General features: G+C 37.7%; 1 protein-coding gene and 1 long non-coding RNA gene across 2 annotated transcripts in view; one reads left to right on the forward strand and one right to left on the reverse strand.

Annotated features, from left to right (window-relative positions):
- The window catches only part of ZNF704 (zinc finger protein 704), a 102,150-nt gene extending 88,432 nt beyond the window's left edge, over window positions 1–13,718 (forward strand). Inside the window, exons 8-9 of the mRNA XM_068932447.1 lie at window positions 39–133; window positions 1,880–13,718. Coding sequence (XP_068788548.1) covers window positions 39–133; window positions 1,880–1,991 — 207 coding nt within the window. The 3' untranslated portion in view covers window positions 1,992–13,718. The remainder of the gene's footprint in view (window positions 1–38; window positions 134–1,879) is intronic.
- LOC138066022 (uncharacterized) lies at window positions 2,847–23,254 on the reverse strand. Its single transcript, XR_011139168.1, has 3 exons — window positions 22,980–23,254; window positions 21,698–21,758; window positions 2,847–21,334 (listed from the first exon to the last, which is right to left on the reverse strand). It is a non-coding gene; the product is annotated as an uncharacterized lncRNA (long non-coding RNA).
- Window positions 23,255–24,068: the final 814 nt, after the last annotated feature.

The raw sequence follows: 24,068 nt of genomic DNA on the forward strand, positions 1-24,068 counted from the left end.
GTGTACTTCATAAGCAGCTTTTTTGTCTGTATTGACAGGTTTCACCAACTCATAATCGTCCTGCAGGGAGTGGAGAGCAGAAACAGTCCCACACAGTTCTTTCATCACCGCCTAGAGTAGCATTTGGCTTGAGGTATGGGACCATTAGCTCCTGCTGACAGACCAGCAGCTTCAAAACTTGGAGGTTATTTAGTAAATGAGATGTCAATGGCCAGAAAACCAGAAGGACCACAGCACCAAGTGTGATTCCAGTTGTCAGGCACTTTCTGACTAGAACTCTTCAGAATGAGCGTTCTAGACCTATTTGCCTTTTCATTACCATCAAAGCTGAAGATCTGGGGAAAACTGAGTTGTTGAGAAATACAAGAGGCAGGCCATGAAGGAAAACCCCAGAAAAATCTAGAGTTCAAGTGCAGATCTAAATTCCCCTGTAAACCGATCTTATTCGGATACACTATTCCGGTTTGAAGCATCCTGAACTTCGTTATATGGCTTTGCTTTTCTCCCTTCGAGGCTAGGCTAGGTTATTACCATTAAGTCAGTGTGGTGTTTGACTGCAGTTAAATTATAAAAACATATCTTGCAATAAATTAGGTAAAAGCAAAGCTTTGTGCCTTGTCTTCCTGGATATAGGCTACATTCAGTTCCATTAAAGACAACCAATGTTTGACTAGAGTTTGTTTTAAAAAAAATTCTGTGTTCAAAAAATTATGTTCCAAAATCTAACTTTAATGCTAAATTTCTTATCATAAAGAAACTCTTAATCTCTCACAGTCCTTGAAGGGACTGTACCCTAAAAGGTGAACAAAGAGCAAAAGGAAAATTTCACACTTTTCAGTTTCTTCATCACTCTTAGATCATTGCTTGTGCTACAGTCTGAACTTGGAATGTTCCCAGTTCGTGGATTGTGTCCATTAATGAATGTTCAGTAACCAAAAAATGCTTGTGTATGCAACAGTAATCACCAGGTCATTCCCATCCCTCTTTGTGCTGTGCAGTATTTAATACAGGTAATAAACAATTTTGTCTGTGCTCTTGATTTAAAGATGCCAGGACTAACTTTGGTACTACTGTTATGACCACTTGTCACTCCTTGCAGCTCTGCTCCTCAGTAAGTTTGCTGGTTGGCTACATGTTGAATAGGAAAATACCATTTAAACAGTTGCTGTGACCATTTTTTAAACTTTTCTTGTGAGCTTATTATTAGAAGGACTACATGACAATAGTATAGCTTTAAAAGCAAATACTCCCTGCCTTCCTGACCTTGAGTTGAAAGAGAAGGAACACACATGAATGTGTTGCAGCTGAGGGCAAGGGTTAAAACTTGTTTCTAGTCACCTAGGTTTTTTTCTCAGTCTGTTTACAGCTAAGCTCAAAGCAAACCATGCAGTAAGGACTTACAAACTTCAGAGTTAGTAGCTTTTCCCCTCTTTTAGGGAGATAGTTTTTCTGCTGAGAGCCATGCAAAATATTTGTACCACAGCTCTAAAGCAAAGAGAACTTTTGTCTGACACGACTTGGACTGCATTGCAGAATAGTTGTGATTATGCATTTTGTCTTGGCAACTGATGTAGCTAAAGTAAGGCTGTATCTACGTAAGGTTTAGCCACTGGTTGAAGTAAGGGTTGAATATTATTAGGAGCAGGTCCAGCAGCTGCTGCAGAGCCTGCAGAAGCAGGGCAAGGAGAAGGACTGATCCCTCAGAGCTGTGGGATCACAGCCATGTGTCCGTTTGCTTCATCAGCTTCTTGAAAACAAACAAAAATCCCTTTGAAATGGCTTCCCTCCATTTTGCACTCTATTTAGCCTGCTGTCCTGATCTTAGGGTGATAAAGCTGCAAAAACGTTTTGTTAACAAGCTTCCCTTTCTCTCTGACAGGAAGCCTAGAGGGGAGGGGAAAAAATGTCGAAAAGTCTATGGGATGGAGAACAGAGATATGTGGTGTACTGCCTGCCGGTGGAAGAAGGCCTGCCAAAGGTTCATCGACTAAAGATTGGAATTATGCAGAGGATTTGGGGATGGGGGAGGACAGCAGCAGAACCAGATTGCTGCAGCTGCACTGTATCACTTCCTATTTTCCCTCCAGTGATGTGGTGTTTGTTGTTTTTTTAATGGTTTTTTTTTTTTTTTGAAGAGCTTTGTATTTCAAAGTGAAGCACTTGTAGCCAAGGAGAAGCACTAATCAAAACCTGTGTGGAGCAATAGAGCAAAAAAATAATAAAAAAACAAAACCGAGAACATGCAACAAAATTCTGTCTTACTAAGTATTGAAACCAGAGCAGCTATTAGTGTTTTTCTGTAAAAGAAAGGAAAAAGTTAATTTTTTGCTAACTCCATGAACTACTTGCTCCTTAGGACCATTTTTAACCGTTTCAGTCTCTGTATTGTGAACGTCTGTATTAGCTAAACTGAACAATTTTTCTTTTCCTGGAACGAAGATCTTTTTTTTTGAAAGCTTTCTAATAAACACTTCAGAGTCATATAAGCTACAGTTTACTCAACAAAAGCTGAACAAGACTGGAGCCTGCTAAATAATTCTCCTAATAAGAGTGATCATGGTTATATTATATTTTTGGAAGGGGGATGTGGGGAGGAGTTGGATTTTTTGTTTGTTTGTCTATAGGAGAAAAGTCTGAATTTGCAAGAAGGACAAGCAGTGTTCCTGGAAGATTTTTAAACCAGACGCAGACCGATAGAGTGGAACAAAGTAATTTAAGTACCAAATTGGATTTTGATCCTCTAGAGGAAGAAAAGCATCAATGGAAAGTCACCAGCAGATGTTGTCACAACAGAAGTTGAGAGCAAGAAATCCACTGATCCTTGATTGAAACCCAAAAAAATATAATTGGGGTCCAGTAGTTTTTCTTACCACTGTCTCCTTTCCTAAGGAGGATTAACCATTGGACCAGCTCGTCTGTTGCTGCAGAAGCCCTGTAAAGAACTGGTAAATGCAGCCACTAGGATTATATGTAATATCTATTCAGGGACATGATCCAGCCCAGCAGTTCCACTCTTGTTTCCTTTTCTCCTGTTTGAGAGATTGTTGTTAAACTGATGATTTGCTCAGTGGGGTTTTTTTTTCCATTAAAGTTGCTAACATTTATTTTGTAAAAAAAAAAAAAAATTTGCTAGAGAAAAGAAAATACCCCCTTTCCACAGAAAGAGAAGTACAACAGCAAAGGAGCAATGTATTTATGGTAAAAGTCCATTTATGAACGCATTTTGATATCTGAATTAGCAAAGTTTTTATACTGGCAGTGTTTGGATAGATTTGGGTACTTTGTATGTCTGTCCATTAGAAAATATACACCCGAACAGAGAAAGCTGGTGTTCTGTCCCAACTTATATGGAATTCCCATTAATTAATTGTTATTTTAGTGGAAAAATAATATGAGGATTTCCTAGGATATGAATGTATACCATTAAACAATACTTGCCTGTTCAACAAAACAAGACACCCACAAAAAAAACCACCCAAGCAAAAGTTTGCCTATTAGTAGAAGCATGCAGGCCCACTATCTTCTGAATTTCTTTTTCATACCATCTGAAATTAGACCAGATTTTTTTTTTAACTGTGTAGGCTGCCTGATCCTCACTGAAATAAGGGGACTTTAAGTATCTGAACAGCTTTCTAAAATCTGGTCCAAAGTTCAAGTGATAGCTTTACTAAGTGTGCATTGCTGCTTATGCCCATGTAAAAGCACAAACTGTAAGCAGTTGTTTAGAACATGTACTATGAAATCAGTAAAGTACCGCTAGGCAGTAAAATATATAATAGGAGCTACTAAAGGATATCATTTTTTTTTTGTTTTTTGAACAAGCTGATTGGGCAATCAAACGCCTAATTTGAGCATGCTATTTCAGTTGTTTACAAATTGTGTAATTTACATGCACAAGTGGCAAGATGTGCTTGCATGCACACAATTATTTGATTCTGTGCCCAGTTGTGTTCTTAGGTCTTGTAAAAAGAAAAGAAAAAGGAAATAGACTCTGAAATTTAGTAAGATGCTGAAATATATATACACATGTATGTATATATATAAAATCTGTGATCAACAGGGAGGAGAAAATGGTTTTGTTTGTAAAAGAAGGAACCAAACTTTGGTCAATATACATAGCAACTGCTTTATTATCTTTCCTCTTAGTGAAATGTGGGTCATGGTTTTTCTTTGTATGTTGTATTATTTTGATTTCCATAGTAAAATCCCTCATATTAATTCATAATCATTTCATCTTAAAACGCTGAGTTTGCTGTTTGCATATTTCCTTTGGGAGAACTTAGAAAATCTGCATCTTTTCAAAGATATTTGTGCTAACTTTCCCCACATTTTTTTCAAACCCTCCAAGACTAATTTTAAGGAGTTTGGTAATTAATTTGACCATTTTTAGACTTACGCTGTTTCCCTATTTATTTGTTATTCCCCTCCTTTTCTATTTTCACTTCTTTGCTCTGGAGGTTTTTTTGAAAATAGTACATTAGATTGTATATTTTTTCTATAATGCTATGGCATCACAAGCACCTTTCCTAAGGGCACTTTACAAATTAATCTAATAAAATTATCTTTTATAAATTTCTGCACAGAAGAGTAAAATATGTCTGGTGTTAGGGAGTAAACATAGTTTTAATGGTCCTGGAACACTGGTGTTGTTGCCAGACTAGTTTGCCTTCTAGTATAGAGTTGATTTGGATTAAATATAGGCACAAAAGCTACAAATTATCAAAACATGATAGAAAGTTTGCGTTAACAAACTGAGGGCAGAAAATATTTGATCCAGCAAAAATCCTTCTAGGTGAAAGTTAAACCATCAGCATTTTTACTCAAGCTTTAATCCACAGAGTTTATACTGAATCAGTTTTGAATCTTATGACTGTTGAATTTTGATTCAAAGGTACACACTCCTAAAGCTAACGCATCTCAGTCAGGGCCTGAAATGGAGAGATGGCACTGCCCTCTTTAACTGCACATACGCTCAGATTGCTTCACATTTCATACTCGGATTACTTCATGCTGCCCAAGCATTCAGCTGACTGCTTCAGCATCCGCAAAGGTCTCCTTAGCCCTCTTAACATACCCAGCAAGGACAAAAAAGTCAGCAAAGCCTTTGCTCTATTGGCGTTACAGAGTGCAAGCTGAAATAACCTCTTCCATTCATGAATGTATTGCTTCAGTATTGTTTTAAGCTATATTACTTTGTCCTACTGTCTGATTCAGGTCAGAATTCCACAAAGTCCTCCCAAAACCAGAGTATTACGTCTTTGTTTCCCACAGAAGAGCTAGCTTGAATGCTTTGCTCATCTACCACCATCAGTAAACACCGTTTCTCATATTTTCTGTTTCTCTGTAGGATAAAGGTTGTTGTCTGTGCCCTTCCAAAGAAGTCGGAAAGAATGGCCAGACTTCATTATGCAGTGTCTGTGTGCTACAGGTCTTTGGACATGTGCTCATTTATGTCAAAAGCCAGAATTTGACCCTAAGATATAAAGATGGAAGGATCTATTTTACTAATTTTGAGCTCTTACTAGTATTGGTGCTGGTAATAGAGGTTGCCAACATCAGTATCAGACTTGGTGTCAACAGCATAGGTCCCAAATATGTTTCTTGGAGTCTTCCTGCTGCAACAAAGATATTCCCCACTTCACCCATTCCCCCAACAATTGCCTGGAAAAGGAAATCATTTAAGAAGTGGGAAATTTTAGAGGCAGTTTTAGAATGTGACTGTGTTGGAACTGCTCCTGTATGAAACAGCAGCTATTGGGCATTAAGTACTCTGACCATCTTATTCATAAAATTATTTCCACCCAAAACAATGTGCCTGATTCTCTAGTGCCTTGCACAAGTGTAAATGGATGCACAAGATGCAAAGTGAGCAAAAACTTTTCCATTGCAATTTGCGTGTTTACACTTACTTTTAATTGATGTGAATTGTCATTCATTGTTGCAAAAACCAGACCTGTGAGGCCTGCTTGTGTGAATAAGTTGAGCAGAATGCCTGTCTGTTGAATCACATTACCAATGTCACTAGCCTAGTATGAGCATTACCTATCTAACGATCCATAAATTCCTTGCATCCGTTCTCCATAACATACATCACTTTCTCATTCTGTCCCTTTCATTTTTTAAGATAATGCATAGATAACAGAAGGCAAAGCTGTAGCAGAGACTTCTTGTAGGACATGCATTTAAAAATGAGTTCCAGCTCCATTCAGTATCCCAGATGTTGACCCTTCCTTGTACCTGACCTGTTTTTTTTTTTTTTCATTCATCCTGCTCCAGTGAGACAGTCTGAATGGTTTTCTATTTTCTGCTACAGTCTGGGACCAGCTAGAGTCAGCCTGCCTAAAAATCAGGACAATCAGACACAGCTGTTAAGTGTGGCAAGACAAACACTTTTTTTTCCCCTGGTCTGTAAATATGTTGAAACACCGTCTCAGAAACCGGACATGAAATTAAGAAGCTTGCTGGCCGTATGTGGAGACATAATGAGTTACATGTGAGGCCCGTGTCTGTTAATTCAAACTTCAGAGCAGTCTTTGTAGGGAAAAGTTATGCTACTCCTTTTCTTAATAGTATTTTGATCAGGAAATGTTTGTAAAATCATATTTTTGACTTAAATTTATACTACATTCCATTTTTTATATAGGTGGTAGTGCTGGAAGTGAGACCTCTATAGAGTATTGGATTTAATCTACGCTTGTCAGGATTTATCTGACAGATAACTATTGGCCATTGCAAAGCATCATAGTAGAGATTTTGTTCTAGTCTAAGTTCAGAATAATTTTATGACACCTTTAGCAAAATAGCTAGAAAGTAAGTCACTAGCAAAAACTAATCAAGCTGATGGCTGAGATACAGAATATATCTGCTAAATGTAGGCAGCCCATGTCTGCAGGTACTTGAGCTTGAAAAGCTTCTCAAGATCGCAAAAAAACGCACTATACAGCTATAGTGTCTGCTTGAACTGTTTTTAACATCTTAGACGACAGTGCTTTTGCATAGACCACTATCTCGCTTCTATCTAAATGCAAGATTAAAGAGCACTTGTAACTCCAATTTATAATTGCTTGGGTTTATTCAGTGATACAAAAAATGAAAAAAGAGATCAGTCTGTTTCTGGTGTCACCAAGCAAAATGTAATACAATTTGCTCCTATTCTTGCTTATACTATTGACAAAAAAAATAATTTGGTCCGTAAACTCATAATATGCAATGTAAGGGAACAGATTAATGTAGTAACAGAACAATATTATGCTTTTTTAAACTCATCTTAAAATGAAGAGTTTTTTCCTTCAATATTTGACTCCAAATATGAGAAATCTAATATACTCCTGAGATAAATTAATTCAGCAATAGAAATATTGGTTTTACTTTCCTCTTGCTTGGGATTATACATAATATTATAAGGTAGGGTTTCGAGACTAAATCCAAATTCTTGATGTAATTCAATGCTAAAGATAGATACACTCTAACACTTGAACGTGTTTGAATATCGGTGTTTACAGTCTTTGCCAAACAGGAAATTCAAGATTTCTAACTTACATTTGTAACTAATACTCTTCAAGAAGATTATATACTGGACTTCAGAGTCTTTATCTTATTATGTTATGCACTACAACTATTAGCGTATAATATGTAATGTCCAGAGAAAAAGAAGTTATTAGAATGTTTATAAAAATTGCCTTGAGAAGACAACAGAAAAGATCCAGTTGAATATTAATTTCCTCAGGGAAAGCAAGAAGGCTGTAAAGGCAGGATGTAGTTCTGTTTGAGTGGAAGATGGGTAAGAATTTGATTTTTTTATATTCTAGGCAAAATTTAAAGGAGCAATATGTCACTTCTTGAATTATTAAAATAGAAGGAAGCACTAATTGGTGAAAACGATTTTACTTTAATATTGTAGCTTATTTAGCTCCAAATAGGAAAAAGACATTTTAGCTGATACAAAAATGTAGAAAATGAGCTTGAACCATAACATAATTACAGTATAAGCCTATAGATTTGTATAAAGCTTTTCCAAATGTATTGTAAATATAAAGAGTTGCTGTTTATACAGTTCCTTGGTCAAAACATACTTTGTCTGTAATTGGATTATTTTTTATCAAATTACTTCAGCCACCAAAAAATAATATGACAGCCTGCTATCCTGGAGGTACTGAGTACTCCGCTTTGCCTGGTGGTAATTTCCCCTTGAATTTAAAATAAAATGCATGCCACCACAAAACTTTTCTCACATCTGTGAAGGTATCAGCTTCCACTAAAACCAAGTTTGATACACATTAACCATTATTTTGAAAGAATACAAGTTCCTAAAATTGTCTTTAGTTGTACATGAAGATATTTATTTTTTATCCATAATATTTTCTCCTTATCAAATCTTTTTCATCATGTTTAGGGCCTCCGTTCCCCAAATTCTTGAATATTTATTCTGAAGTGATTAAAAATGCACACCAGAATCTTCAATATAGGACCTAAAAATGTAAATAGTACATGGCCTCAGAATTTTTAATAACATTATTTAACTGTAGTAATTCTCACACTGAAGCCAACAAATCTTTCATGGAAGAGGTGCATATAATCCATAAAGCACGTGTGGTTACTAGGTAGTCCAATAACAAATGTAGGCTCAGATTCATCAAAGTATGTGTTTAACTTTTCTTAAACAGTTTGTCAACGAGACTTTTCATGTTTGTAAAGTTAGGCACACATTTTTATGCTTTTCTGAAGTCAGGACTTGGAAAGAACAGATATCCTTATAACTCATGTTTGAAATATGCACTTTGTAAGACAATCTATGTTTTTCTGATTTTATGCAATTTATCTGGTATTTAGAAGGCCAGACCAATTTAGAGGATTGGGAATTTTTTATATCTTTTGCATTACAAAGGGAAAGTGAAAAAGAAGAAGAATTTATTTGTACATTTTAGCCTATGAAAGCATTGCTTAGATTTGTAAAAGTTGTCTCTTTGCCATCAAGCTCAAAGGACCTTATTTGAGCACATCAGAAAAATGCATGACAAACAGGTCGCTTTATATAAATTTATGTAGTCTCATCTATATTCCTTGTATGCCTCTCCAGTGAATTGGATACACAGGAGTTCTGAGGCTGCAAGGAAATAAGTAAGTTTACTTAAAAACTTTATAAAATACTGTACTGTTAAATCACAAATTATGTTGTCTTTGTGTAAACCTTCGTGTTAAAAGAGCATCAGTACTTTTACTGAAAAGGAAACTAGACAGTAGCCTTATTAACAAGGTGCAATACTTAAAGGGCTAAATTATGGAAACAAGTGGTGTGTGTATGTACATCACTATGAAATGTGCACTCTTTTAAAACTAACTTTTATAGCACTGGGCTCTTATTACCTCTCTGAAATGATAATGGTGGCATAATTTTATAACTATATATTATAAGCTATGACACAGGATTTGGGACTTCGTAAGAACCAAAAGGAAGAGAGGGGGAATTGTAAATTACATAGAACAGTAGTATGCAGTCTAACATGGTAGAAATAACCTAAAATATGTATACAATGCTATAGAAAGTCTGGATTGCTGAAAGAAGAAAAAATACTGACCCTGGTTACAGAGATAATCTAGTCTAAAATTATCAATAACGTCAAAAACTTACTTTGATGTTCAGAGAAAATTTTGTTTTATCTCCTGGGTTTTATCATTGGATTTTGTTCAAATTTATATTCTAATTGTGAAAATATTCCTAAATTGTCAAGAATTGGCTTGACAATTTATTATGTTTTGAAAACAACTCTTAAAATGGAGAGATTTCCTCTTTCGTTATACTGTACAGTCTGAATCTCATCATACAACATGATCTGCTCAGACTGAAGAGGAGAGTCTGTGCAAGCAACAGGGCAAGCAAAGAGTAGAAAAAGATTACTTTGTTGGTTCACTGGTGAGTTAGTAAATGTGTTTGAACACTCAGACTGAGGGATCCTCTTGCATATTTCTACGTGAATTTCTCCTCTGCATCTGCTCTGTTTCAACAGAAATCTGAGGTTTCAACAGAATACAGATTGACAAGTGTGTTGCCTCTTTCTATCTTACACTCTTGCTGTTAATGACATACAGGTCATTTTTCCATCTCTCTTACTGTTTTTGTCTTATTCTCAGAATCCAGAATTAACTAAAAGATTGAAATAATCAAGTCAATTGAACGGAAGAGTGCTGGTTGTTTCACTCGTTGACTTTTTTCTAGTAAAAGGCCAAAGGACAAATTTAAATTTATGGAGACATTACTTGAAACAGACTTGAGCCAATTAGGTAAGATCTGAAACAAAATTCCTCGGAAGTGGATCACAGTAGAATGAAACAGTCTGTCTTTGGCCATTGATTGGGGCTAGTGGCTTGAGGATAAAAAGTTATGCATGGTAAACCTTACAGTGCAGCTATTGCTTTCCTTATTTAGATAGTACCTTTTAGCGTTCTGTTACTTCTGTAGCCTCATCACTATATTTTTTTGATAAACATTTTTTCATCTGCCAAAACACTGTACTATTTCGTATGCATAAGGAAAAGATTCTACTGTCCTGTCAGTAACCAGCACTGTTTGCATGTGCAGTTTTGTAATAGAATATGTAATCCTGCTGGCTAATCTTTCTTGCCAATGTGTAATATCTTTTCGCAGGAGTGTCTCAAGCCAAACACGATCAGATGCTACAATTATAGTTACTTAAAATTAGATATGTATAAATAAATTGACCGTAAGACTAACTCCGATGAATCAAACAACATCGATGCAATGCCCTGTAAGGTTGTCTTTTATGTAGATTGTAAGTCAAAAAAAGCTTTTTTTTTCTTCACTGGTCATGACAAGAGTTTAGCAGGAATTAGTTTTAGTTAGTTTGAGGAGGAGAGGGAAAAGCCAAAAGCATTTTTATCAAATAAACAACCCTTACTAAGCTCATGTGAATTTTGTCTGTAGCCAAGAGATACGATGCTGTATGTTCCGTCTTACACATTTGCACTATTCTGAAGCAGTCAGTTGCAGAGGTCTCTTTTTTTTTTTAAATTATGAGCCTGATAAAAAGTCTTGTAATACACCTAAGAGTGAAATGCAGGTAGCATTGTAATTATCTAAGTCCTCAAAGCGTTACTTTTTTTTTTTCTCAGCAGAGTTGCCGTTATTCCTGTGAATAACTTCATTGACTAGGACTGCTCACATGGGTAACAGCTGTAGAATGAGCGTACTCGATTTTGCTCAGTGTAGCTAGTTCTGCTATAATTGGAAGTATGAAATTGTCAATCTCCCTTTGAGCGCTTGAGAAGGGAATTTTGCTCTTAGGTTTTATGAGAAAGATGGCTACATACCTGGACGCATACTGCACTGCTGTTGGAAGACCTTGGTCCAGTTTCTAGTACTGCCAAAGGGGCACTGCTTTAGACATGTCATTTAGTGACAGATTTAAGAACTATTAAGCATATGGTCTCCAGTGCTACTGATACTAGGCATAAGGAGAAGTAGCTTTGTCGGAATGGGATCCAGGACAACCAACCTGTTGTGAAGGGGAGCTACTGCCACAGTCAGTATGCTCTCAGCTAGTGCAAACTGATCACAGGTGCTCAGGACTGTTGTGTCCACTTACCATCCTGAGGAATGTGATTATCCACATCATTTGTGATTCACAGGACAAAATGTTCTTTTGAAGAGATATTCTTTTCAGAGGTTAAAATAAGACTATTGGAGAGTCTTTTGTCTTAAAAAGGTCACTGAATAAAATACAGTGTTCTCAGAGCTGAAACTAGAGCTTAAAGCCTCCCTCCTTCCAGGGACATGCTGCATCTACTAGACTAGGAAGTGGGAGCATGCTCCCTGCTGGGCTTTCTCTGAGCCCAGTAACCTTAAACTATTAACCTGAACCTTAAACCTAAACTGCGCTGTTTCAACAGAGTCAATCCTTTCTTCCTGAGATCTACCACAACCCATCAAAAAGCCCTAAAACCAGTGTGAGTTTGACTCTCAGGTAAACCCAACTCGTAAAAACTTAAGAGTTGACTTAAAACCTAACTCTTCCGCTTCCTAAATGTTTCAATTAGTGGGCTGCTATAAAGGGGGCACTGCCCCCATGACTTTCTACTGGCTTTGCCCCCATGACTTTCTACTGGCTTTTCTAAAAAAGCAGCAGCAGCCACCATTGCATTTGCAAGGAACTAGACATTATCATATCAGTCATGTGAGAACACTTGGACGTAAAACTAGGCAGAAGACATCTATCCTGAATTCTAGCTGGACTTAGACAGTGTGTTGGTACCACACAACTTAACTCTGTCCAGTGCAATCCTAGGCAGCTGGAACGGTACGCCACTGCCCCTCATCCTCAGAGCTGAGTCTTTAGATATAGATCTCTGCATTTTACCTAACGCTGAAGCAGGTTAAGTTGGCATAAGCTTGTACTACGGTTGAAACGGCTGTTCCTACCTGCAGCCGCTTTCCCTCTCTTTTGTGCTGACAGAAACATGGCTACAGGGAAATGTTCTGGGTTATGCTGGCTTGAACTACGCATAAAATAAGATGCACAAAGGCTAGATGACTATCTTGCTGGTTTTGTACCTTTGTTCTCCGTGTTAGAGGCATATTAATACTGCCCCTTGTCCCACCCTGTCTTGGCTGTAGTCTCATAAAGGGTATGGACTCACTCTTACACATACAAGAGAGCTCCAATAACAGCTGGTTGCTTGGAACTACTAGAGTACCATTAAAACAGTACTGATGTTGTTATGGAAAGGAGTTTACAGGACCAATCATCTTACATGCAATGAGTCACAAGACTACATATCAACTGGCCATGGTTTTGCTAAGCAGAGATTGAAGGGGTTAAGGACGTGAAAGGCAACTTTACTGGACCGCGATCCTCCCCTGATCCCAGGGGCGTCCTGGAGCCAGTCTGATGTAATTTGGGGATAATCTAAGGTCATGCAAGTTTTATTTGGGGGAGTGAGGAGTTATCTCAGTGTGAGATCTCTGGACCGTGGAAAGGCAGGGCTTTCTTCTTAGCCACATATGGTAGCAAGTAGTTAGGAACAGTTAGTCTTTTCCTACATAGAAAGATTCTTAGCTGCTTTGCTAGTGCAGCTTTTCAGGCTCTATGTGTTTATAGCATCAGTATAATAGTGATGGGGAATGCTGGGAGAAGGATAAAGGATCATAATGTAACTGAAGGAAATATCTGTCAACATCAAATTGCACTACTTTTTTTAAACTCCAACTGTGAAAAAGCAATTGCATTTTCTTGTCATATGCTAGTTGTTATATTTTATTTCATATAAAGAATGTATTTCTACCATAGAAGGGATTGAATTTAGCACAAGCTAAGAGGCTAACTGTTAAAAAAACAAAAGCCCCATTGCCCAGTTTTCATACATATGGGACTTCTAATATACTCTGCTTCTAAAATACTGCAGCATTCAGATCCATGCATCCTTCTGTCTCCCTTCAGTCCCAAAAGGGAAACAACTGCCCATGTGTATTGTTCTTTCTTTGTTTCCTATCAATCACATTTCTTTTGGAGAATATAAAGTGAATTTAAGGTCTTTTTGAAAATCATTTTTTCTGAATTTTTATTTTTAGGAGTATAGCATTTCCTCTTCCACTCAGCGTAAAATTAGTGAGCTTTAATTTGTTCATCATTGCACTTTGTACATATTTTCACTTGTTGGGCTATGTATTTTTGATATACTAAACAATAAAAGTTTTTTTAATCTAATTTTAACTAGAAATTAATTAATGAAATGAAGTTGTTTTTATAAAAATGCAAATTTCATAAATATAGCAAATGTACTATTTAGATGAGAAATATTTTAATGAAATATTGAGAAATATGATAGCTTCTGAAATGATTTACCACTTAGTAAATTCAATCTGTTGATGGATAGCGTGGTTTAAAATGAAATATGAGTAATCAAGAGACAGTAGCAGACATTTGATTTATTTACGCACAGAACCTGCATTATTTTAATTGATTTGGCTCTTAAAAAATTAATATAATCTAGTTTAAAGGAGTATAAACTTATTTAACAAGCCAGGTTAAAATGAAGAAAAGAGTTCACAGAGAAGTTCACCTCAGTTTTTCTTAATTACCAGAGAGATATATTTTTCCCTAAACTAATGCAATTGTGTATAGTGGGCAATCTGAGGAGCCTCTTGTCTTTGGAAAGACAGAACTCATGCAAGTACCATATTCCTTCAAAAGTCATACGTAAGTGTGTATTTCCCTCCTTTCAATAGTAGCTCTCCAAAATTCTATGCTTACAAGCCCACTTCCAGGTTGAAGATGGTATTTCCATTTGTTTTTTCTGGCTTCATCCCCCCAGTTTTGGGAACCAGTGTCCTAAAGGAGCTTCTTGCTCCTTAATGAACTAGTGAAGAACCTCATGGCCCCTGATTTTGGTGTTCAATATAAAACCCTAGTATTATTGCTTGTAGTTTAGCTTATGAACTTTTTGGTGCCAGTTTCAGTGCTTTAAACAAAGAACAACTACTCCGCCTCAGCGCAGAATCCCTTAAAGTGTTATACTGTGTATTGAAAATAAAGGCCATGTAATTTTCACTTTTTCCAAATCACACGTAGAAATTTGAAAGTCTACAGTGACTGAAAAATAAAATACATTGGCATAAGTGGAGAAGAGAGACTATGACAGTTTAATTCCCTTTCCAGGGTCTAGCCTTCTAGACTGCTCCCTCCCAGGCCGATGACCCACTGTGTGCCCAGACCACGAAGAGATCTTTGATACAGTGGTGTGAAATTCTCTGCAAAAGTTTTTCTTCAAACATCTAGCAGAGTCCCCAGTTCCTTTTAAGAAACTTTAAGACAAATTACTTTCTCATTTTTATATCCATAGCTGCAAGTAAAAGCTAACTGCTCATCCTAATACCATTAATACAGTCTCAACTTGAGGTGCAAATGTGTCATTTTGCCATTTTTAATCAAGCTTCGGTTTTGCCTATGAAAGAAGTGCAAGATCAGGGTATTTCCACATGCTATAAAGCTGTTCTGTCCTTTCAAGGACTAACCCAAGGTCTTTGAGCATGACTGGCGCACCACTAATGGTGGGCAAGCTACATACTTAAAACTGATGAACAACAAGGTACCGTGCTGAAGAGAAAGAATAGATTAGTGTTACCTATACATCGTACCACAGAGAGAAGTGCTGTGGAGCACTGCTCACGTGCTGCAAATGTGGAAAAAAGCTTGAGCTGAAACCTTGCACTATGCACGTGATGGCTCTGGAAAATCAGTTTCTGTTTGGCTGAGGAACAAGTGCAATGATAGATGTCCTCCAAAGTGGCTGTCCTTCGGGTAGCACAAATAACAGCTGTGTTGCCCAACTAGTTTCTGTATTTTCACATATGTTTAAACGAAAGCTTAGAAGGAAGACGAAGACTTTTGCATGTACCTGATACTTGTTTGCAGTCTGATTTGACTGTGCCCCTTGGGGGCAGTCTGTGAGCTGGCTCAGCAGAGGTAGGTGCCTACCTTCCACTGCGAGCGACCTGCACATAGCTAGAAACTGTCACTAGAAGCTTAAAAGCAGGCATTTTTTTTTTTTTTACTTTTTTTAAAGATGAAAAAACACACAGAAATGCCTTCTCTGAACTGTCCAGTTCATGTGCTAGGCCATCTCACTGTCTCCACACAGCATGGGCGGCTGGAGGGAGTGTGGGAGTTCACAGCGTCGTGGCCAAAACTAATCCAAACGCCTCTGCCCTCTGTTGCCACCGGAAATGCTTTAGTTGTAAGACAAAGGTGTTCAGATTTGGGCTCTCCAAAATTGCTCTAGGAATTTTACTATGAAAAAAAGTGTTGAAATTTTTCTGTCTGCATCTGAATATTTTCTGCATTGTGACTTGAGAGCACTTCCAGCGGGCTTCAGATGTGTGAGGCAGTCATTCTCAATACAAGTGATGACATGCCAAACATTTGCTAATTTGGCAAATGTGTTTAATTTAAGAAAACTATCTGAAATGTGTATATTAATGCATAAAAGTCTATGAAAATCATTGAATTAAAATATTAAAAATTATGTGTTTGCACTTGCAGCTTTAAAGGACTACTGAATTAATTAATTTGTTTGCTAAGCACTAGCTCATGAGTTTGTTAATGCACTAGACCAGCTTTTGAGTGAGTAATTTCTTCTACATATACAGAAGAAATATTTTCTTCTCAAATTATTCCAAGTAATTCAGGTTAATGAATAGTTTTTTTCTGGTTGCTGAGATTTAGAAGGGGCAAATTTCATCCTCTTGCACTTTTAATAAATAATTCATTATTTATAAGGAAAAAGTCTTTTCATTTCCCAGTGAAGGACTGGTTCACTAGCTATAGTCAATGTTTCTTCACTTCAACGGAAAAATGTTTTAAGAAATTTACTCTCCTCCCAATGTATCCTGATTACCTAACATATTATTTTCTCTAGTTTTACAAATGTTTTTGTGCAAGTTTCAAAAACAGTTGAATAAAAATTTCAAGGAAAAAATCTAAGTAATCTACTAAGTGCATTAACTACTTTTCCTAACGAGAAAGTTAAAATTAGGAACGTGCAGAAAAGGAACAATCATGAACAAAGTCATTTAATTGCTTAATTAAACATTTAGAGTAGTTTGATTAATAAATAGTACTAATTTCTGCTAAAGTTGCATTTAGTTGCAAACCATTATGTTTTAGTAAGTATTGCAAAGGAGAAAGCAATTTTTCATCTGAAAAAGCAAAAAGTACAAATGGAACACAAGATTAAAATAGATAATTTACACCAAGGTCTTCTACTTGCGATTAAGTTTGTCTTGCCTGGCACGTTACGGTTGTGTGTTCAAGGTTGCTCAGGACAATGGATGTTCCGAATGGGAAACAGCTAGGTTCAAAAGTATTAATTGAAATAAAAGCAGTGAGCAAACTTGTACTGTTTTCAAAATACAAGTGAGCTCAGCTATTGCCAAAAAAGCAAAAAGCACTATTCTCTGCTGAACTAGAATTTCAGCATTTTAAACAAATCACTTTTTAATCTAGCTCATACACCACATTTAAAACAAGACTTTCTTGTCATTTTTTAGGGCTTATATCTGTTAAACCTCAGAGCAGGGTACACTAATACTCAAATAATGAGAATTAAATAAGAATCTCATAAAATCCTGAAGGCCATTTAACATTGTTAGAGAAAAAACAGTCTACAAATGAGAAAATACTTTAAAAAAAAAAAAAGGCAAGAGGAAAAAGATGCTAATTCTTTATTTGAGAAATACCATTTAGTTACCATTAACTCACAGGATGTGTGGTTAATTGGTCTCCTGTAGATTTGTCAGATCACAGTTTTCTTGAAAGCAGGTGGTGATTAAGCTGCATAGCAAAGAAACTTCCTTTGATCTTGCTAAATGAATGTATATACGCAAACTATGCATTTTCCTACAGCTGCATATTGTATCTTGAATCAATTCAAATCCAACCTTTCCCCAAACAGCAGGAGCCCATCTCCTTCAGCGTACATTTCTCTCCCTGTGTGTCTGGTGAAGGTGAGCTGCAGGCTGGTGGGTGCCGGGCCGGGGGTCTGGGGAGCAGGGCGGCCAGTGCCAGCACCCGTCCCAGCCCTGCAGCAAAGGCATGGATGGGGTGCCCGTGCTTGCGTGGCTGCAGCCACCGCTGCTCTGGCCCAAGCAGCTCTTGAGCTTTTGCAGTGCATTTTTTTTTGTCAGGAGGAGCTTGCAGCTACTGTAGAGCGAGCTATGGTAAGGAAGAGGCTGCTGCAAACTGGGCTTGCTCAGATCTTCCACATCTTCCCCCCGGCAAGAGTCTTTTCAGCCACCCTCCAGTCCCAGTTTGGTTCTTGCCACCTCCTCTTGCAGTGCTCTGCCAAGCACCCCGTAGTAGGCATGGATGGCTCCTGATGGCAGCCCTACACGGTCTAGTGCTCAAATCACTCGACCCTTCAGCCTAAGCATTGACTGGACTTTAGGACTAGGGTGTATCACACGTGAAGGGTCAGACCTAACTTTATTTTCAGGGTGTCTCCTGTTGGAAGGACTTAGGAAAGATTAAAGATGGATGTCTTTTGTTCTCATAGCTGGTGGAGTTAAATGATGGATGATGGTATTGCTTTCAGCGTTTTTACTTAAACTTTGAGTTGTTGCTCTGATCCTGCATCAGCCCAGTCTGGTCAATGAATAAAGTATGTTTCTTACAGTTTATACTACAGAAAGAGAGACAAAAAAGATGTATTAAGAGCATCTTTGCTATAGAGTAAAGCAAACCTGGACTGAAAGCAAAGATTTTCCTTATATGCAACCTATTCAAATACATGATAGCAGTATGAAGGCAGTGGTATTTTTATCTATCTAGAAATGTGCACTCATCTAGGTTATATTCAGTTAAAAATATTTTTACAGTATGTATTTGTATTTGGTGGGCTAAGGCCCTTAATTTGATATTCTTTACAAGAATTAGCATGGAATTCATGTTTTCCTATTTACTGAGCTACCTGACTATGCTAGTTTTCTGTTTGTGTAAATAATATTTCCAGTACTTCTGAGGTTTTTTTTTTTTAATGCAATGCTTTTGTATGTTGCTTGAAACAACAAACAAACAAACAGATTTCTTACCAGGGCCCCTGCAATGTGATCCACAGAACCCACTGACTTGAAAAAAATGCCTGAGGACAGGCAGCTTCAGCCATTACCAACTGCTGTATCGCCCATAGCTGTGACCATTTATATCTGCAGAGGATCTGCCTCCAGGCAGGTTACACAGAGTTAGCTAAAGGGATGTTCAAGTATTGCACAGGAGGCCTTTTGCAGCTGGTAACCTCCATTACCAGGATGTGGCCTATAACAGCAACAGAAAGACACTACTGCAGTTCTCTGCAGTTCTCTGCGATCTGCAGCTGTTCTGTGGGTCTGATGTAGCGCCAGCTGCAGTCTCTCAAATCAAAGCATTGACTGCAATGGTCTGTCCTTTGTTGTCACTTACTATCACAGAATTTACTTTTTAAAATGAGAAAGAGCTTCCAACTCTGGCACTAATGGAAATACTGAATACTTTTAATATATATATATATATATTTGGAAAGTATTTGAAAAAAGTGTTTTGTCTTTTTTTATACAACTTTTAGCCAAATAGAAGTATTCTGATTATTACTTCTGTGGATATATGTCCACCTGTAAATAAACGTGTATATTCAGGTGCATGAACCTGGAGGAAAAAATAATAATAAAGACTGTTCACTGGCTATGCGCTTTGCTAGCTTTTGGTTCCTTTGTACATAAGAAGTAACTGTTTAAGTGTTGGGTGGTGTTTTTTTTTATTTAATTGCAGTTCCTCTAAAGAAAGGAGAAGAAAAAAAAAAACTTTTGAATTGTTTTCTCTTTTCTGAGTTAATACAAAGATTTTCTAACTTTTTACTGCAGAAATGGATAAATACCTGGTGCTATGTGAATTTGAGTCAAACTGGCCATAACAGACACACCAGTTAGAATGCACTTTTGCTGTGACACACAATGTATTCTCTCAGAATGGACTTTCACAGGACCATCGGATGTTTACATTTCTTCTTGTTGCCCCAAACTGAATACTGAAATAACTCGCAGAAAACAGAGAAAGACATGATGCGTTACTGATGTAATGAAACCTTACCTTTAGGTATCTAGGACAAGTTTGTACAAATACCATTTTAGAGATAGTTGAAATATTGGGCTTTCATACTTTGTAATGCTTTGATGTGACAATACATATGCTGTGGCTATCTATCTAGTCTAACCTCATTAGAGACCTGTAATTTCCTGTTTATGGTTATGTCATGAATTGCACTGGCTTGAATTCAGCCAGATACTGGCTGTCCAGCTGAAATACTCTGACTGTTATGATGTCCACAAAACTTTAATTAAATGCACTTGTAACTGACTAACTACCAAGGAGTATGTAAAATTATTCATGTAATAAAACTCTTTGTGTATAACTTTTCCTCTTTGCGTATGTGAAATTTAGTTCTTTAGCAGCCATGAACGCCAGCGCACCAACCAAAGATCGGCTCAAACGAATGATAACCTTTGCGTGACCTCTATTATGAACAGCACTTCTACAGCATGGACCTGGACGTGGGAAACTGTCTCTTAGCTCGTGTTATGATGTAGAAGTATCTGCATTGTAGTCAAAGGGAAGGAATTCAGTCATGTTCATGCTATAAAACTGCTCCTCCTGATGCATTAAGCTATCAGCGCTTCTTTCCTGTCCTGCTCTTGCCTAGCAGTAGAAGCATAACCTCCTTGTGTGCTCTCCTGATGTGCAAAGTTTAGTCTGAGCAGGACATGCCTTTCTCTTGGTAAAGCTACTGAAGCTACTGCTTTAAACTTGTAGAGACATTCTCGAAACAGGGAGTAGTTTGTGGGGGGAAAAAAATACCCAACAACAACAATATAAACTAGTACTGTTTCTGCCTAAGTTCACAACTCTGCTCCTAGCTTTGCTAAGTCATATGTAGTTTTTCTCTGGCTAATACATTCCGCAAATTCAGCTCCAATATAAATAGCAAGGCTATTAAATGTAATGAGTGGCTTAATCACTCTTCTGTTCACTCTTTTCTCTTCCTAGCCAACAGTTCCTCACCACGCACATGCGTACAGTCTTCTGCCTCTAGGAAAGGATGTCTCTACATTAACCTGTTCTCATATGCAGGCTCAGAACAGTAAAGAGACCCTACGCTGCTGCCCAGCCTAATCTCCACTCATTTCTTTAAGCCAAAATAATTCACTGAATTCAAATTTAGGTTTCAAATACTCTCAATTGCACAAAAGAGTGCATCTTTTTACTGAAAGATTCTATGCATTTTGTACTTAAAATGTTGCCATCCTTTTTCCTTTTATAACGGTACCTTTGTGACCTGTTCTCCAAGACTGGTATTACAGAATCACTATAATATAATTTTACTACTTCTCTGAGGTTCTACTAGAAATCTGCTGCTCCCAAAACAACTTGTTAGCAACGAAAATACTACTTAGAAAACAGTAACATTATTTTGGTGCCCCTTAATTAAATGCATTATTTTCTAGTTTATTTGCTTTAACTGCCAACGGTTTTCTCTCTCTTACACCCACTCTTTTTCATGATGCCAAGAAAAATGTTTAGGTTATAAAAACTGCAGTATTGGTTTGAAGACTAAGCTACGTTTCTCCTTATGGCTATCAAAATAAAAAAATAACCATTATACTAAGATTTATGTTCTAAATTTAGCTTTGAAGAGGAGAGGGAAAGAGAATAAGGATTTGCACCTCCCTTAATTGTGTTTTCCTGCTTGTCCCCAGGTGATACAATCGTGAACAGATGAAGCTTTTGTTCTGCAATTGCTGGGGAAGGAGAAGAGAAGAGATTTCAAACACATTCATTTTAACACAAGGCAGATGACAAACAAATTTCTCATAAGTTTTTATCTCAGTTTTGTCTTTGAGTCACCATAGTAGAATGTCTTGCTCTGAGACAAGGCTTCATTGATTTTTTTTGCCAGATCGTAAAAAAAAAAAAAAAAAAAAAGGAGAAAGGGAGGAAACGTTACTAAGAGTTGAGTCAAACTACTGAATTTGGTTTTAAACCAACCTTATGGGATAACTCCAAGTTTCTAGAACTCACTCTGCAGATTGCTGATCTTCCAAACTTTAACTTCAATATTTTCTGGTAATATGTGTTCATTTCCTTTCGGTTACAAGACTTACCCTTCCTTTCCAGGCTTTTTAGTTGTAAGCTTTGCAGGCTTTTTAGCTTTCTTTTACAGTGCTACAAGAAAAAAATAAATATAATGCTGCTTTAGAGAACCATTTCCCAAAGTTAGTTTTGAAAATGAGAACACGTGGAAAAAGGAAAAATAACTAGAAAACAATCCTTTTTAGTAGAGATTATAAATGAGCACAAGCTATGTTTGTATTACACACACAGCTATTACTGAGAACAACTCAGTGCTTACCAGGCTTTCTGAAACAGGTGGGAACTGCAGATTCTCTGCATCTGAAAATGTTATGATTAAGACTACTCATTGCAGCAGCAAAGTTATCAAGGACTGACCTCTTGTGGTACGCAATGAAGCTACAGTCTCCAATAATTTGGTTTTCAAAAGTCAACACAATGATGAGGTTGGAGAAATGCAGCTAAATTGGCCTTCCAGACCCAAGCTGGGAACTCAGAGATTACAAAGAGCACATGCCAGAGAACTCCCCCACACACTTTTTTTTTTTTCCTTCTTAAATATCTTAAGCACACACTAGAATCCTACATCTAACACATCACTAAAACATGATAAAATCATTCTTAGATTTGCGGACGAGTTAGCTAAACTCTTCCCAAAGCCTTTGGAACATCTGTAGCTGGGAAGTGCTGCAGCAACAGAAATTTCATTTCAGATCATCGCACATCAGAGCTGACATCATATCACTTTATCTCTAATATTGAACTACCTCATTCTATACAAGGCAAAGAGTAGCGCTCTTGTTATTTGTGGTTAAGTGCATATGACAAATGAGTCTGTGGAAGTCCAAGGCTCATTTCTTGTTTCTAATGTCGTTGATAGCTCTTATTCTTTTTCCCCAGCAGCACAGCATAACACAACAGCTGTCACGATGAGGCATCCGTGCTCCACATCGTCATTTTTCACTCCTCTAAGCACCTATCCAAGTTGCTCAGATTACTTCACCCATTCTATTTAGGCCTCAGAGGATCAGAAGACTAGTCAACACGTGGGAAAACACATATTTCTAATAACACCTCCCAATGGCAAGCCCATTGCAGGTCACAGGAAGCAGGTACCACTAGCTTTACCATGAAATGACTTGTCAAAGCCTAAGGGCCGTTACAAGGTGGAAAGGATTAATCAGGATTAAGCTACCCCTAGAAATCCTTTCCGGACAAACAGAATGCTTTTTGGCTTTTTTCAGACCATCAGCATGCCTTCAAGCCATCTCAGACCAGAACCTGGCCCTTTATTTTCACCGCTGTAGAACCCACCTCTTTCAGCTGGCCACTTCTGCATCACTCTCTTCTCTACCATCACTCCTTCTGCCACCCCCTGCATAATCTTACCAGGATGCTTGCAGCTGAGCGGTGGCAGGTTGCTGCTCACTGCAGTCACCCAGGCCCCTGGAGCACAGACCAGAAGTCAAAATAAAAGCTCTTTTTATTTCCATTTTACTCCTATTTTCTGTCCCTTGCAGGTTCCTTTCTCTGCTGTATACTAGTATCATCACCTCTGTTATTTCCCGTCTTGCCTGACGTATGAAATTAGTAAGTGGTGACTCACATAACCAAGCTTGAGCTGTTAGCTAGGACTGCCACGGCTTTTTGAAGTGTTGCAGTGCTGAGGTTTCAGTTAGAGGACTTGAACGATGACCTCTTTGTAAAAGGCTGTGACCTGCATTCCTTGCTTCTTGTCACAGACCTCCTGACCTAAGAAACCAAAGAGGATATGGCATAAGCGATGGAGGAAAGGAAGATGTTTTCCACTTCTGTGACCTTGGTTAGACCAGAATTTTCCAAAAATACCCTGAAAAGCCCCCTCCCAGGCTCTAGTCCCAGGCTTGTTATTTCTGGGGTTCTCTTTTCTTTAAATGTCTGTTTTTCACCTAGAATGGTGGTCAGGAGTTATGGTATTTCAGGCTGAACTTACTCCATGGAGCTTACTTCGTAGGGTGATTTTCAGAACTCCTCCTTCACCCAGCTCTTGGGTTTTCCAAAGCCAGCAGTAAAATGAGAAGTACGATCTCTCACTGAAGATGTTTCATATTTAGAATCAGCACTTGATAAAGATGCTTCCTGCACTGCATTGCTACAAGTCTTGTGGAGGGAGGTGAACCTGGTGTAGTCACGGGGCTGGGGAACTAGGAAGCTATCAGAGGAAAGCAAGATGAAAGTGGAAGGGAAATGAAGTAAGTGGGTAATAAAATAATTCAGTTATATAGGGAGAAATCCAGGAGGATCAAAGGATCTCTTTTATTTCCATTTTATCCTCATTTCTGTTCCTTGCAGTTTCCTTCCTCTGCTGTATATTATTATCACCTCTCTGATAAAACTTTCTGGTTGTCTGCAATTATCCCCCCT

The sequence above is a fragment of the Struthio camelus genome, chromosome 2 (genome assembly GCF_040807025.1).
Source record: "Struthio camelus isolate bStrCam1 chromosome 2, bStrCam1.hap1, whole genome shotgun sequence".
Classification (NCBI taxonomy): Eukaryota; Metazoa; Chordata; class Aves; order Struthioniformes; family Struthionidae; genus Struthio; species Struthio camelus.